The sequence below is a fragment of the Silurus meridionalis genome, chromosome 11, assembly GCF_014805685.1.
Source record: "Silurus meridionalis isolate SWU-2019-XX chromosome 11, ASM1480568v1, whole genome shotgun sequence".
In the NCBI taxonomy this organism is placed as follows: domain Eukaryota; kingdom Metazoa; phylum Chordata; class Actinopteri; order Siluriformes; family Siluridae; genus Silurus; species Silurus meridionalis.
Genome location: NC_060894.1, coordinates 12,186,348 through 12,200,555, shown reverse-complemented (window position 1 = coordinate 12,200,555; position 14,208 = coordinate 12,186,348). Strand labels below are relative to the sequence as shown.

Here is a 14,208-nt window from a genome sequence, read left to right as displayed (position 1 = left end):
CACTGTGCTACATCCGAACTGACCCCACTGTATTTTTTTTGTATAATCTATTTCTATTCTACGGAAGCGCATTGCATTCACAAAAAAAAAAAAAAAAATTACAACCAGGATCTCATAATCATGACTTAGTATCTCATAATTATGACTTAGTATCTCATAATTATGACTTAGTATCTCATAATTATGAGATAAGTTGGGGCAGTCTGTGGCAGGGGAGCGTTTTAGCGAATAACACCAGATCTGACGTTACTGCATTTTTTGTTTGGAAGCGCCTCATAATTATGAGAGACAGTGGAACCCCGTTATACGAGCATAATTCGTTCTTGAAAATTGCTCGTGTGTCCATTTGCTCGTAAATTCGAATTAATTTTCCCTATAGGAATGAATGTAAAAGTGATTTAATCCTTTCCGAGCTGTCATCCGATCGCTTATTTCTGCACTTAAAAACTATTTGTAGCCTATTTTTAAAAACAAATACACTGCAAATTACCATAATCTTCTTCTTCTTATTTCGGCTGCTCCCATTAGGGGTCGCCACAGCGGATCATCCGTCTCCATACCACCCTGTCCTCTACATCTGCCTCTTTCACACCAACTACCTGCATGTCTTCCCTCACCACATCCATGAACCTCCTCCTTGGCCTTCCTCTTTTCCTCCTACCTGGTGGCTCCATCTTCAGCATTCTTCTACCAATATAATTCATGTCCTTTCTCTGCACATGTCCAAACCATCTCAATCTCGCCTCCCTCACCTTGTCACCAAAACATCCTACATGTGCTGTCCCTCTAATAAACTCATTTCTAATCTTGTCCATCCTCGTCACTCCCAACGAAAACCTTAACATCTTCAGCTCTGCTACCTCCAGCTCTGCCTCCTGCCTTTTACTCAATGCCACTGTCTCTAATCCATACAACATCGCAGGTCTCACCACAGTCCTATAAACTTTCCCTTTCATTCTTGCAGATACCCTACTATCACAAATCACTCCTGTCACTCTTCTCCACCCACTCCACCCTGCCTGCACTCTTTTCTTTACTTCTCTAACACACTCTCCATTACTTTGCACTGTTGACCCCAGGTACCTGAACTCCTCCACCTTCTCCACCTCTTCTCCCTGCAACCGCATCACTCCACTGCCCTCCCTCTCATTCACACACATGTACTCTGTCTTACTCCTACTGACTTTCATTCCCCTTCTCTCCAGCGCATATCTCCACCTCTCCAGGCTCTTCTCAACCTGCTCTCTACTCTTACCACAAATCACAATATCATCTGCAAACATCATAGTCCAGGGAGACTCCTGTCTGACCTCATCCGTCAACCTGTCCATCACCACTGCAAACAGGAATTTTATTAATTTTGCGAGCGAGTTTGCTTGTATCTCCGTTTTCTCGTACTATAGGTTGCTCGTACAACGGGGTTCCACTGTACTAAGTCATAATTATGAGATACTAAGTCATAATTATGAGATCCTGGCTGTGAATTTTTATGAGAATTTTTATGATCCTGGCTAAGTCATAATTATGAGATAAGGATCTCATAATTATGAGATACTAAGTCATAATTATGAGATACTAAGTCATAATTATGAGATCCTGGCTAAGTCATAATTATGAGATAAGGATCTCAATTATGAGATACTAAGTCATAATTATGAGATCCTGGCTGTGATTTTTTTTTTTTTTTTGTGAATGCAATGCGCTTCCGTAATATTCTGTTCTTAAGTGTCTTAATTAATTTGTAAATAAAATGTTAAACTTTTTTTTAATTCCTTGTTTTTATTGTTGTGATTATTTTTTATGATAGTTTTACTTAATTTATGTAAAGCAGTTTGAATTACCATTGTAATCGACGCAGTCTCCATGCTACAATAATAATGATAGAAACAACATTTTTCACTGTGGGGACAGTCTTTATACTGTAAGTACAATTTGACTGTATTATTTGTGTCCCCCTTCAAAAATTGCTCATGAGAAATTTTATATTTATTGTCCCCCCTACTGTTAAATGAAATTTACGCCCATGTTTGAAAGCTCAGGGATTTCCTGACAGAACGTTTCCTGACTTGGATCTTTGAATCTCGTTCGTCAAATGGAACAAATCTTGATGAAACAAGTCATTCTGTTCATTTTAGCAGAACTCAGTTAAAATGTAAAATATTTAGTAGGCAGATTCATACATTTATCATCATCCCTTCAACTTCCAGCTTCACGTTCATCACCCTATCAGAAACCTTCTTCACCTCCTCCACACTCTTATCGTACTCTTCCTTCAGGAGCATTCCTACACCATCTCTCTTGCCAGCCACACCACGATAGAACAGTTTAAACCCACCTCCAATTTTCCTGGTCTTACTCCTACGTTCTTTTCACTTGGTCTTCTGAACACACAACATATCTACCTTTCTCCTCTCCATCATATCAGCTACCTTTTTCCCTTTACCAGTCATAGTACCAACATTTAAAGTACCAACTCTAACCTCCACTCTCCTCCACGTCTCCTTTCCCTGCTGTCTCTGTAGACATCTTCCTCCTCTCCTTCTCCTCCCTCGGCCAACGGTAGCCCAATTTCCTTGCTGGCTAACAATATCTGTGGCGGTCATTGATAATCCAGGCCTCGACCAATCTGATACATGTTTTTCACTGGATGCCGTTCCTAAAGCAACCCTCCTCATTTATCCGGGCTTGGAATCGACACTAAGAGTGCTTGACATGCAGTCAATTTTGGTGCTAAACCTTAAGGACTTTTCCTAAAACATTTGCGATTCAGATGACATTAAACCATACAAATAATGAAATGAATGGTGTCACTTAAATTAAATCAAAGTTTTGAAATGGCCCTGCCAGAGTACAACTTAAAATCCCACTGAAGATATGTGGGGGAGCCTGAAGAGAGCTGTGCATACAAGATGCTCCACCAATTTGACAGATAGAATATGTTTAAAAGAGAAGACTAATTGTAATTCTTTTTTTGCCTACCTTTAGCCCCATCTGCTCTTACTGTCTGTCCAGTGTTCCTTTTTTTTTTTTTTTTTTTTTTGTGTCAGGTGCGGTTATAAATGCATTGTGCCTTTGCCATGCTGACTTATGATTAGTCAACACTGCTTCATATTAGAAGCTTACTGACATAATTTGTTAAATCTTGTCATAGTTGTACAATTCTGTTAAGCCATATCAATTCAGTTAACAACTGACGTTTAAGCACCCAGTGATATCCATGAGAAAGTTTTAAATGTTTTAAATTATAAACGTATTATAAGCAATTGTAATAAAAGAATTATACAGCAGCATGCTATTCGCAAACCCCACTCTGAAATTCAGTTTGGCTGCTCAGGCATCATAGCTACTTTCAACTAACTTTAACAGTTGTTTGAGGATCATATTAAGAAACATGCATATAAAACCCAGAATGTTCCCCATAATGTTGTCCCCTCTTGCATTATAAATTATATTTTTGATGCAATTGACCGCAGCATTCAATTTTATAATCTTAACTGTGTCTGCATATTTAAGTGTTTGCTCTAAAAACACAACCTTGATGTGAAGTCTAAATTGTTTAAATAAATATTGCCCTATTAACAAAAAAACTGCCATTTGTTTAGAAAATATAGTGATTTTTCTTGCTAAAATTGCTACCTTTCTTGGATTCAGGTGAAATACTTGATTAGTTTAAATCAGAAAATCAGCACTGAAACACTTTCTGTCAGGGATCCACCTGCCACGCCCTCTTTGGTGGCTCTCTATGCCTCCGCTCTCCCTAGAGCTCCAGGTTTAACCACGCACACCTGGGGCTCATCATCCGTCATACCTCCACTCTCTCTGGAGCTCCAGGCCTAATCACGCTCACCTGGAGCTCATCACCACTCCACCCCGTTCCTACATAAACCCCTTATTCACACCCACTCCCCGTTGGTTATTGAATGTGTTGGGTGTTACGTACTGCTGCATGGGTTCTCTGTTGCATGCAGTACTCAATGCAATCCGTTCCATTCGGAATCTACTATCCGGTACCGGCTGCGCTTCTCCTCCCCATGCATTTGAGATCCGTTACACTTCTCCCCCAAACGCACTTCGGACTCTCACAATCTAAGGACTGCAGTGAGCGTGCGTGTGTGTGTGTGTGTGTGTGTGTGTGAGTGTCTCTCCCTCAATCCTGTCATTAAACCTGAGCGAGCTGCATTCCAGCTTCCGCCTCTTGTTTCACCACTCGCACCCTGACACTTTCTCTGAAACATTTTTTTAAATGACCAATTATCTCTACTCTGTACTCTGGTTCAAATCTTTTCTTTAACATAGTACATTCCCAGGGCTATAAGCCACTCATCCTCTGCCAGCAAGCTATTTCCTTAGGGGCAATCCTGAGGCTTGTTCTTCTTCAGGTTAAGACATTGGACTTTGGATTGGAAAGTCACAGGTTCAAATCCCACCACCACTGAGCTGCCACTGCTGGGCCCTTGAGCAACCTATAACCCTCCTCTGCTCAGTTGTAAGTCGCTCTGGATAATGGCATCTCCTAAATGCTATAAATGTGAATGTAAATATAAATCTCTCACTTCAATGCTGATTATTCTTATCTGCATCTCCCACTAAAATAATGGGAGATCCTTCTGAATGTTTTTAAGAATTGTAATAGGCAGGGCCTTATCTGTTCTCATTCAGCATCTAGAACTCTTAGATCTGTCAAGTTACATTTCAGAGTCATGGTCCAGACTCTGAGGTGGTGTTTCTACGCCACGCCTTCAGAACCAGTTGTCTGTAACTCTGTGCGTGTCCCTCGCTGTTATGTGCTAGTTTCAGGGAATATATTGTTGTTTGTTTCTTAACATTAGGGCATTTGAAAAAGATTAATTATTTAAACATACAGTGTCAAAAGCCACATAATAAAAAAGTTTGTTTGATGTTATTCATTTATTTGAAGGAAATGCATGATATTAATAACTGCCTTTTGCCAGAGTACAGATTATCTTCCAAGCTGCTTCCATTATTTTGCTATTGTCACTGCAACACTAAAATATCATTTTGTATATGATATTTGTCATGGCGGATTGCCTACATTTGTGGTAATTAAAAATAAAAGGTTTCTCTTAATAATTTCTATAATGTGTTTAGCATCTTATCTTCAACAGAACGTTTCTTGGCAAAGAGGTGATTTGGTTCCCTGTGCAAATCAGGTTGGATCTTGAACATGGGTGCTCCCATGGGCCAGCGGAAACCCTCAAGGTTATCCATACCAGCAGGACCATGACCAAGGTCCTGAGGACAGGGCTTCTTTTGCAGCAGCTGAAATAGTGCAAGCATGTCAGGACCTAGCCTAGCTACAAGGGCAGACCGGACTACTTCTACTGTCTCCTCATCACATTCCAATAGACTTTGTAGCAGTGCGCTGTAGTACCTACAATGAAAAAATGTTGAACAGTCATACCACAGATCACAAAAAATATGGAGCATATTTTCAAGAATGAAATTATCGAGACATTTCCAGAAATTAAATCATAAAGTTATGAGACTCTGTGAGCCACACATTCACAGAATTATCACTATTTAAATAATACATCACAAGCAACCAGAGGCATACATTTAGGCAATGTGTTTTTATAATTTCTTTCTTAATGTGCATGCTGTGATGATGAAGAGTGGTGGAATGGAATGGAATGTTTTATTTTTTTACTGTAGGAGAAAAGGTTAAAATTAACAAATGGGCAGTAGGATAATGTAAGTCAAATCTGGTAATGATAAAACATAGATGAGTAGCAAGTGATGTAAACATTTTAAACATGTACCTAAGCAATACAATTATTTGCATAGACTTAGGTTATGGTTTTAAAATTGCCTAGAAAATATTGTGTTGGTGTGCTGAGATATATCTTTACTTTCAGATTTGCCAGCCATTTAATGTAATCGAAATGATTTAGATAACTTTTGTTCAGGTTTGAATTATTAAATAATCAATATAATTTAGGAGGAACAGTGAAAATTTTAGACACATGGTTCAAATGTTATGAGCAGGAAGGTGCTTCCAAATTATTTACGTATTAGAATCAATGGTGTTTCTAGAGCTTTGACAGCACTTGACCCAAATTTGTCAGTGTGCCAAAATTCACAACTTTTTACCAGACGGTTCTTTGGGTTGCCAAAGGCACTCCAGCCAGAATGAAGAAAAACTAGCAGTGGAAAAGTAAGTATGGGCAAAGGTAGAATAGCATATAGTCATAGCATAGCATATGCCTACGCACCTTTGCAAAACTAAGGAAGCCCACGAGACTGTGAAACAATTGTTTTGTCATTTGGTAAATATAAATTTTGTTTTTAGGGCTTCTGTCATTTAATGTTATAATTTGTTAATAGCTATCTATTAATTGTATAGGTTTGCAAAATGTTTAAAAACATAAGCATTCAAAACATTAAACTGTGTATTTTACCCATGCACACTACAGCTGTTTTGCTTGTTTACATAGTTTTTGTATAACTGCCAATCAAACACATTTTTAACAAATATTCTTAAGGACCAGAGATCAGAGAAATTGCCAAGTTTGAATTAGATTTACCTGTTTGGAAAATGTCTGGGCACCTGAACCACCTCTCCAATGACATCTGCGTTTGAGCGAGCTACCTCACAGATGTCCATTTTTTTATAACACTCCTCTTGTACTTCTGTAATCATTTTTTGAAAGGTGCTACAGCGTCGAATTGTCTGAAAAACCCTGGAAGTGATGCCACTGGCAATGCACTTGATGGTCTCCTTGAAAAAAGTCTTACCCTACATGAGATTCAAATAGTTTGCCATTAAATATTTACATATATATATATATATATATATATATATATATATATATATATATATATATATATATATATATGTTTTTTTTTTATTATTAAAATATCATAAATTGAAAACCCATTAAATAATTTACATTCTTTTTAATCAAGTTACCTCTGTGTTAAAAACTGCCGCTGCATGAAGGAAAATGTTACAGATGTCATGCATACCCTCAGTGTCACAAGTAGAATTTTCCAGGCAGGAGAATGTGCTACAACCTGCTTGTGGAGCGCTGTTCAGACAGCGGACCATTTCCGCTAGAGCATATGAAATACAGACTTAAACATGATAAAAAAATATATATATATATATATATATATATATATATATATATATATATATATATATATATATATATATATTATTTATAATTTTATAACATCTGTAAACAAGAAGAAATACTTACATGGGCTGTTGGTGGCAAAACGAGTTTTTCTTATTGCAGGTGCATACTGCTCTGTTTCAAATGCAGATAAAGATGAGACAAGAAATACAAGGAAAACAATTCTTAAAAGCATTTTCGAGCTGTGTCTTTAACTGTTCAAGATTTAGACCACAAATGTTTGTTTGAGGCTGGACAGAAAACACAGGTTTATATAGCTTGCAAGTTTTAGATTAACGGATCATTAATCTTTAATTCCTAAACGTGCTCAATCAGAGATAAGTATCTCACAGGTAGGTCAAACCCAAACAGAAACTTTCCATAGTCTCATGCATATTCATAATTCTTAATTAAAGTTTCCTGTAGTTTTTAGTGAGTCCAGTGAGACTGTTGTCCCTCCTTTTTGTATCATTTTTGCACTTAATAAATCCTTTCCTTGTAACTTTATAACATTATAATATTATAATCTGGATATATTTTTATGAATTGAGTTCAGTAGCATTTGCAAATATTTTTTTCCCAGTGAGGATTTTTACAAAAGGTTAATGGAGCAATTCCATTTCTTAATGCAAGCCTTCTTTAACTGGAATATTCTACTGATAGCTAATGTGATGTAGATAAAATACATATTTCTTTTACAGTAGATTCTAAACACTATACAGCCTGCCTAGAAACACATGCAACATCTACTGTTGACCCTCTGTAAGCATGTAAGAAATAAAATGTACATTTCATAGAATACCTTTAAATCTTTTGAGTCAGTTTTTTTCTTATTTCATGCTTTAAATGCTTAAGCTCTTTTCTGTAACTTTAGGCCTAGCCATTCATAGTCTGAAATCCTGACCTTGTTTTAACACTAATCACAGATCAGCCTTGTTTGGCCAACTGCTTTTCATTACATTACATACTTTTATTATAACATTTTGTTAGGAATTCCCACTACATGTGTTAAAATCACTACTGGTTCTGTGGAAATAAGACAGTGTTTGGAGAAGACACAGACCAGACAAGTGGTATAATTATTTCTCTCTCATTTATTTCAAAATACTTGCAATACTATGCGATTGAGGATGTGATGCAGCACACAGATTTAAAATTAAGCAACAGCCAGTTCAATTAAATTCAGAAGGTCCACAGTTCAACATAACAGTTTGGGGTCTGCATTGTGGTGAAGTGGCATTTTAGATTAAACATAAAAGATAGAACATAAAGCAATACGACTATTTTCTCTGACACTCCCTGATTCGACTGGTGTAGGTATGCATTAAAAAGAACAGAACTATCACCCTAGTATTTATTGGTGTTGTGACTGCTGGTTCATCTTTAGAATTAATTCTAAAGTAAATAGTGCTATAACTAGCTGCCCATACTTATTAGACGGTACAGATGGTAAATCACCTAACCTGAATTCAACTGATCATGCATTTTACTTGCTGTAGGCAAACCTGAAGAAAACGTGCCAAAAAAGAAAGAGCTGCAATGGATACTTGGCAGAGCATCACAGGGAGTGGTAGCTCAGTGGTTAAGGTGCCGGGTTACTGCTCGAAAGGTTGGGGTTTCAAGCTTTGGTATCACAAAGCTGCCATACTTGAGCCCTTAAGCAAGGCCGTATCATGTCTGACCCTGTGCTCTGACCCAACAATGGGATATGCGAAGAGCGAATTTCACTGTGCTGTAATGTATATGTGATAAATAAAGGCTATTTTTCTATTCTACCAGGGAAGAAACTCAGGATCTAGTGATGTTCTTAATTTTAGTTTTTCAGTCATCGACTCCAAAGGGTATGTACACTGTAAACCCTAATTCTGTCATTACTTAAATAATCAAGTAATCTTGAGTAAACACTACTTGAAATTTTGTATTTTCTAACCATAACTCAAAAATATAAGTTAGATTAACTTACTTAGCCGCAAAATACTTCAACTTAAAATTGTGACTGTTATGAACTCAAAATTCTGATTTATAAAAATAGTCACTCTGGTCTCCCTTGATGGTGATTGGTTATTTAAGGAGTTCTGCCTGGCAAAAAGAGAACTAATGCAGTGATTGGTAGAATAATCCTATAGGCGGTCCTTAATGCCTGTTGCTGATGCCGGAAAGTTCTGGAATTGCCATTTTAAACTTGGTAAGTAAAGTTTTTATGCAGAAATGAACTTGAAAATATTATTTTATTTGTCAAATATGTTTGTTTAAAACCTAATTTTACATTTATATAACAAAGAACTGCCCAGTCATCATTACAAATCTTTTAGACACGTTGTGTTTCACGTTCAGACTTTGCTAACATCGCTATCAATTTTGTGAACATTATTTTAGAAATCATATTGAGAAACTGAATTTGACTTGTAAGATGTAAATTCTTTATACATTAGTTAATCGTGTGTTTTCAGAAAGAAAAAAGTGTTCTTCAGCAGTCCATCTTCATCATCAATAATTAATTGTCTAGCTGTTTACCTATCCGTATTTGCTGGTTTAGGCTGGTTTTATTAATAACATTAATTTTGAATATTATTAATTATAATAAAATATATTTTTCTTTATGATGTTTTGTCAATGACTGTCATTCTGTCAATGACTGTCATTGTTCTAGCAGTGATGTTGTGCAGCAGTTAATGTGGGATATTGTTACCACCTGTACAGTGTTGTAGACTGTGGCTGTGACCTGGGTGTTTTCTGATACAGTATGTTTTTGAAATTTAAACTGAAATGTAATTTATATAATTTATCTGTACATGTTCGTACAGTGTGGATGTGACCAGGTCTGTTTTATTAATTGAAATTTAAATGTTTTAATGTTTAAACAATTTTGCACAATAAATACATTCAATATGAAGTTTAATGTGTTTTTTGGACTGAATAAAGCTTTAACAGTCAAAAGAACAATGATATTAGTCAATTCAATTTATAATCATTTGGAATTTCAGTTTAATTTTTAAGTTGACTCAAATATTTAAGTAAGTGAACTTAATAGTTTAAGTGCAAATTATGAAACACCAAGTTAGATGAACTTAACAATTTAAGTACAGTCTACATGAGCATCAAGTTAAGTGAACTTAAATAAACAAGTTTTGGAAAATCCATTACTCAATTCAATTGAGTAAATAAGTTTACTCAATTCAATTGAGTAAACGAGTTTACTCAATAGGTTGAGTTCATTGAACTTATTAGGGTTTTCAGTGTACTGTAAAATGGTTGAATTTATAATTTTGGTAGCTTGTGCAGTATTTGGTTTAATATAAGCAGCTGGATTCATAATAAAAAAATTTTATGAATGCATTGGTGAACACTAAGTTACTATAATGAAATTTGAAAGTATGGTCTTTTTAAGGAGCCCAGAATAATTGAAACACTGTTTCTCAAGTTGGTTTACACTTTAAAATAAGCATATCTTTCAAAGAATAAGGGTTAAACTGGTATACTTTTTTGTCAATAAAATTTTGACACCAAATTCTATTGTCAGGTCAAATGAAATGAGCCACACCAACCGAAAGGGATGACTTAATAAATATACTTTCACAACTGTAATATTTTCACAACTGTAGGAAATTGCCAAATTTAGCCCCTTTACTTTTGTCAATTCTGTTATGTTGCAGTTTATGTTACAATCATTTAAATTGTTTTTTACTCTTCTTTGTTACAGATTTAAACTGCTATACCTGTACGTTTACCTCTGGAAAATAAGACATTCAGGATGGATACCAATATAAACATCCCTATTACCACCACTAATGTAACCCCTGCAATGCCTTGCTCATGCAATGAAAAGCACTATTGTCTACCCCTTTCCTTGCAAGTTCCACTATTCTGTGAAGGTTTTTTTCCCAAATCCTGGAACATGCCTGTGGCCATTTACTTTTTTTCCACAAGAACATTATTGAGTACAGACACTGATGTTGGACGATAAGGCCAAGCTCATTGTTGGCCTTTAAAGAGGTAGGTCTGAATTCAGTTAGGTTTTTCCATACCAACTCAACTTATGTTTATTTCCGGGCCTTTAGGAACCTGGGTATGTGACAATGCACTAAAAAAAACTGTGAGCCAAGACATGTATTAGAATATTTTAGCATTAAATGTAGGCCATGCCATGGAGGACAGGAAAGAAATGGAAAAGTTAAAGACAGACTTCCTGATTCACTGACTATTTAAAGTGAGAAAGACTTACCTTTGACCCAAGAACCACAAACAATAATAATGTCTTTTTCCACCATGGCTTTTGAGTGCATGTGGGGGTAATTTGATTGTGTTTTGAAAATGCCAATGTTGTGTTTTAAAGATATGCCAAAATTTATTTGGTTATATTTATTTTAAAGCACAGTGAATTTCCAACTCAGTAGCTATGTTTTGTAATAAATGCTATTTGCATTTATTTTCTAAAATATAGTAATTAATCAAAGAAAGAGGATATTCTAATAGATTTGAATTTTAATAATTATAGCTGGCAGAACAAAGAAATTGCAGTTTTGATGGCAGCTGGACACAAATTGCGGAGACAACAGATGCAGCAGTTAATTATATTAATATACATCATTTAAATAATTTAAATGATGGTAACTCCTTACACAGTATTATCACTTCCCCTTATGTTGCACAGTTGGCATAGATCATCTAAACAAATCTAAGCAGACTGCAAAATCTAAGGGCTCTCTAAAGTTTTTACAACCAACATTACACAAACTTTTGTGATTCTTAATTAAAAAACTAAAGTAAAAAACTATTGGCTGTTCTTTGAGAACAGATTTAGCAAACTAAAAACAGCAAAAACTGTAAAAAGAAATGTTTGCATATCCATAGTTTTGACATCAGCAGGCCACATACACCATAAATAGCAACTTCGTTCTCTTCTAAAGATTATGCTTTGGGGCTGTGGCAGCGGGGGCGGGGCCGAGCATCGGTTTGTGAATGGAGGGCGGGGCCAGGAGCAGATAGGTTGGGGATTGCCTCACCTGAAGTTAATGAGACCTAATAAATGTTCTCTCTTTTTCAGTGATCGGAGGGTGCATAAAAGGAGGAGAGCATGTGTGTGGGTGTGCCAGAGACGTGCATATACTAGAATTAAACTCCCAAATAAAAGTTACTGTGAAGCCATTGCACCTGACCTGTTGTGGCGTTCCTTCTTCCCACATGCATACGCTCTCCCACAGGGGCATATATATATATATATATATATATATATATATATATATATATATATATATATATATATATATATATGGGCGTTTCTTCAACTAGGTGCACTTTTAGCCTTGTGAAGTTGAACAAAAAAAACTTGATCAAAAGTTAGGTAACACATTCCCATAAGTTTAAATAATTTATCTAGTTTTAAGGTCTGTTAGAGGACAAACATGGATTACAAGAGAAACTGTTAATATTTTACATTTTTTCCGACCTGCAATGAACAAATGTCATTTCCACCACATCTCAATATACAGCTGTTATTAAAAAATAGAATAACTTATGCCACTCAAGAATTGTCTAAGATCATTTTTGTAACTAGTTTTACCAGTTTTTCCACAATGTACATTAATTATATATTTGTTAATGAGATAAATTAACTGCCCTAAGGACCAAATGCTGAACTGTACACCTGTCACACTCTGAAATTTAATATTAGATTGGGTAAGAGTTTATTTGAAAATAAATAACTTGAATATTTATACTAAGTAGAGCACAATATCATAAATTGTGAATAAATATTTAATGTGTGAGGAGAACTTTTTAAATATTTTAAAAAAATGTGTGTGGTGGTGGAAATGACAATGAATGTAACATGAATGTAGAGAAACAGTAGATATATTTATTAGAAAAATACTTAAACTCATAACAGTCATTAAACAAACTCAGCACTACACTAAAACAGGTGTTGTTGATGTATAACACTGATTTGTCTCACAGATGAACAGTTACAGTGCATACTGTAAAGAACTGACACAACTGATGGCCAGGGAAAATACAAGTAATAAAAGATGCATAAAACATTCAACAATGTGAGATAATTATGAGGTTAATGTTCTGAAATGTTCTTATTGGTCTCTTAAATAAACAATCATCTTCTGTAAAGAGTAACTGTAAAGAACACCTTAAACTGAAACATTTAAACAGAGATGTGGAATATGGAAAATTTTGAGACAATGCTGCTTTGAGACAATGTTCATTGTTAAAAGCGCTATACAAATAATAATGAATTGATTTGAATTGAATGATGCCAGGATAAATATCTCCATCATACTTCACAGCAAACCACTGACCAACGTGTCCCTCGTTCAAGTCCACAATATGCCACAGACCTATTTGAGGTGTGTCAGGATGCGATGTACTGGTTGAGGAGAAGCTTCGTCCCAATGCTGGAACATGACTGTTTCTGGATTGAAACATTTGCAGTCATGAGGTGCAGAGCAAAAGCAACTGAGGATTCTCCATGACATTTGGCTTGGGCTAGCAGAATGTTATCTGAAAGGAGAGGAAAAACTGTTAAGGCATGAACTTAGTTCATGTAAAATTATTGTTTGAGACGACTGTGGACTGTCAACCATTACCTGATGAATCTTCATTGTGCCACGGATTGTTTGTAGCTCGTATGGCACATGAATGTCCATACACTCAATTTCCTCTGGCTCAACATAGAAGAGCTCTGTGGCAGACTTTTGCTGTTGAAGCTCCTCAAAGAGCACCCGAGCATTTGGTATGTCCTTCCCTCTAGCTATGATGTCATCAGCTCTTCTTTACACTGCTGCTGCTATCCCATCAGCAGGGCCTTTTCCATGGCCAGTCTCCAGAAAGTTCCAAATGAGTTTCTTCCAGCCCATCTGAAATGGAATGTTGGTGAAGAAGTAGAAATTATTTTGGAGGGGTATTGGGTGGTCGGCCCATCACTGACCACATGTAGCACTGAAGCAGTGGGGTATTGATCCTTCAGGAAAGTGAGGACTTTTGATAGATGTGCCCAAATAGCACAGGGGTCATGACGAAAAGAGGAGCTGATTGAGCAGAATGAAATCACACTGTTTTTGGT

The 14,208-nt window shown here is 36.1% G+C and overlaps 1 protein-coding gene and 1 long non-coding RNA gene across 2 annotated transcripts; one reads left to right on the top strand and one right to left on the bottom strand.

The window, feature by feature from the left end:
* Positions 1-4,944: 4,944 nt before the first annotated feature.
* On the bottom strand, positions 4,945-7,341 carry stc1l (stanniocalcin 1, like). Its single transcript, XM_046861670.1, has 4 exons — positions 7,224-7,341; positions 6,932-7,074; positions 6,546-6,757; positions 4,945-5,392 (listed from the first exon to the last, which is right to left on the bottom strand). Exons 1-4 carry the CDS (start codon positions 7,333-7,335, stop codon positions 5,095-5,097), a joined length of 765 nt encoding a protein of 254 aa, XP_046717626.1. The 5' UTR covers positions 7,336-7,341; the 3' UTR covers positions 4,945-5,094.
* Positions 7,342-9,234: 1,893 nt separating this feature from the next.
* Positions 9,235-12,280, top strand: LOC124393972. The gene is made up of 3 exons (XR_006927413.1): positions 9,235-9,324; positions 10,840-11,132; positions 12,184-12,280. It is a non-coding gene; the product is annotated as an uncharacterized LOC124393972 (long non-coding RNA).
* Positions 12,281-14,208: the final 1,928 nt, after the last annotated feature.

Bases quoted from the DNA above. Each gene is read 5' to 3' on its own strand.
- stc1l (XM_046861670.1), bottom strand. From the start codon at position 7,335: ATGCTTTTAAGAATTGTTTTCCTTGTATTTCTTGTCTCATCTTTATCT. The intron at 7,075-7,223 runs GTAAGTATTTCT...CATATGCTCTAG, and splicing joins TTTTGCCACCAACAGCCCAT to CGGAAATGGTCCGCTGTCTG. The intron at 6,758-6,931 runs GTAACTTGATTA...AATCTCATGTAG, and splicing joins CGGCAGTTTTTAACACAGAG to GGTAAGACTTTTTTCAAGGA.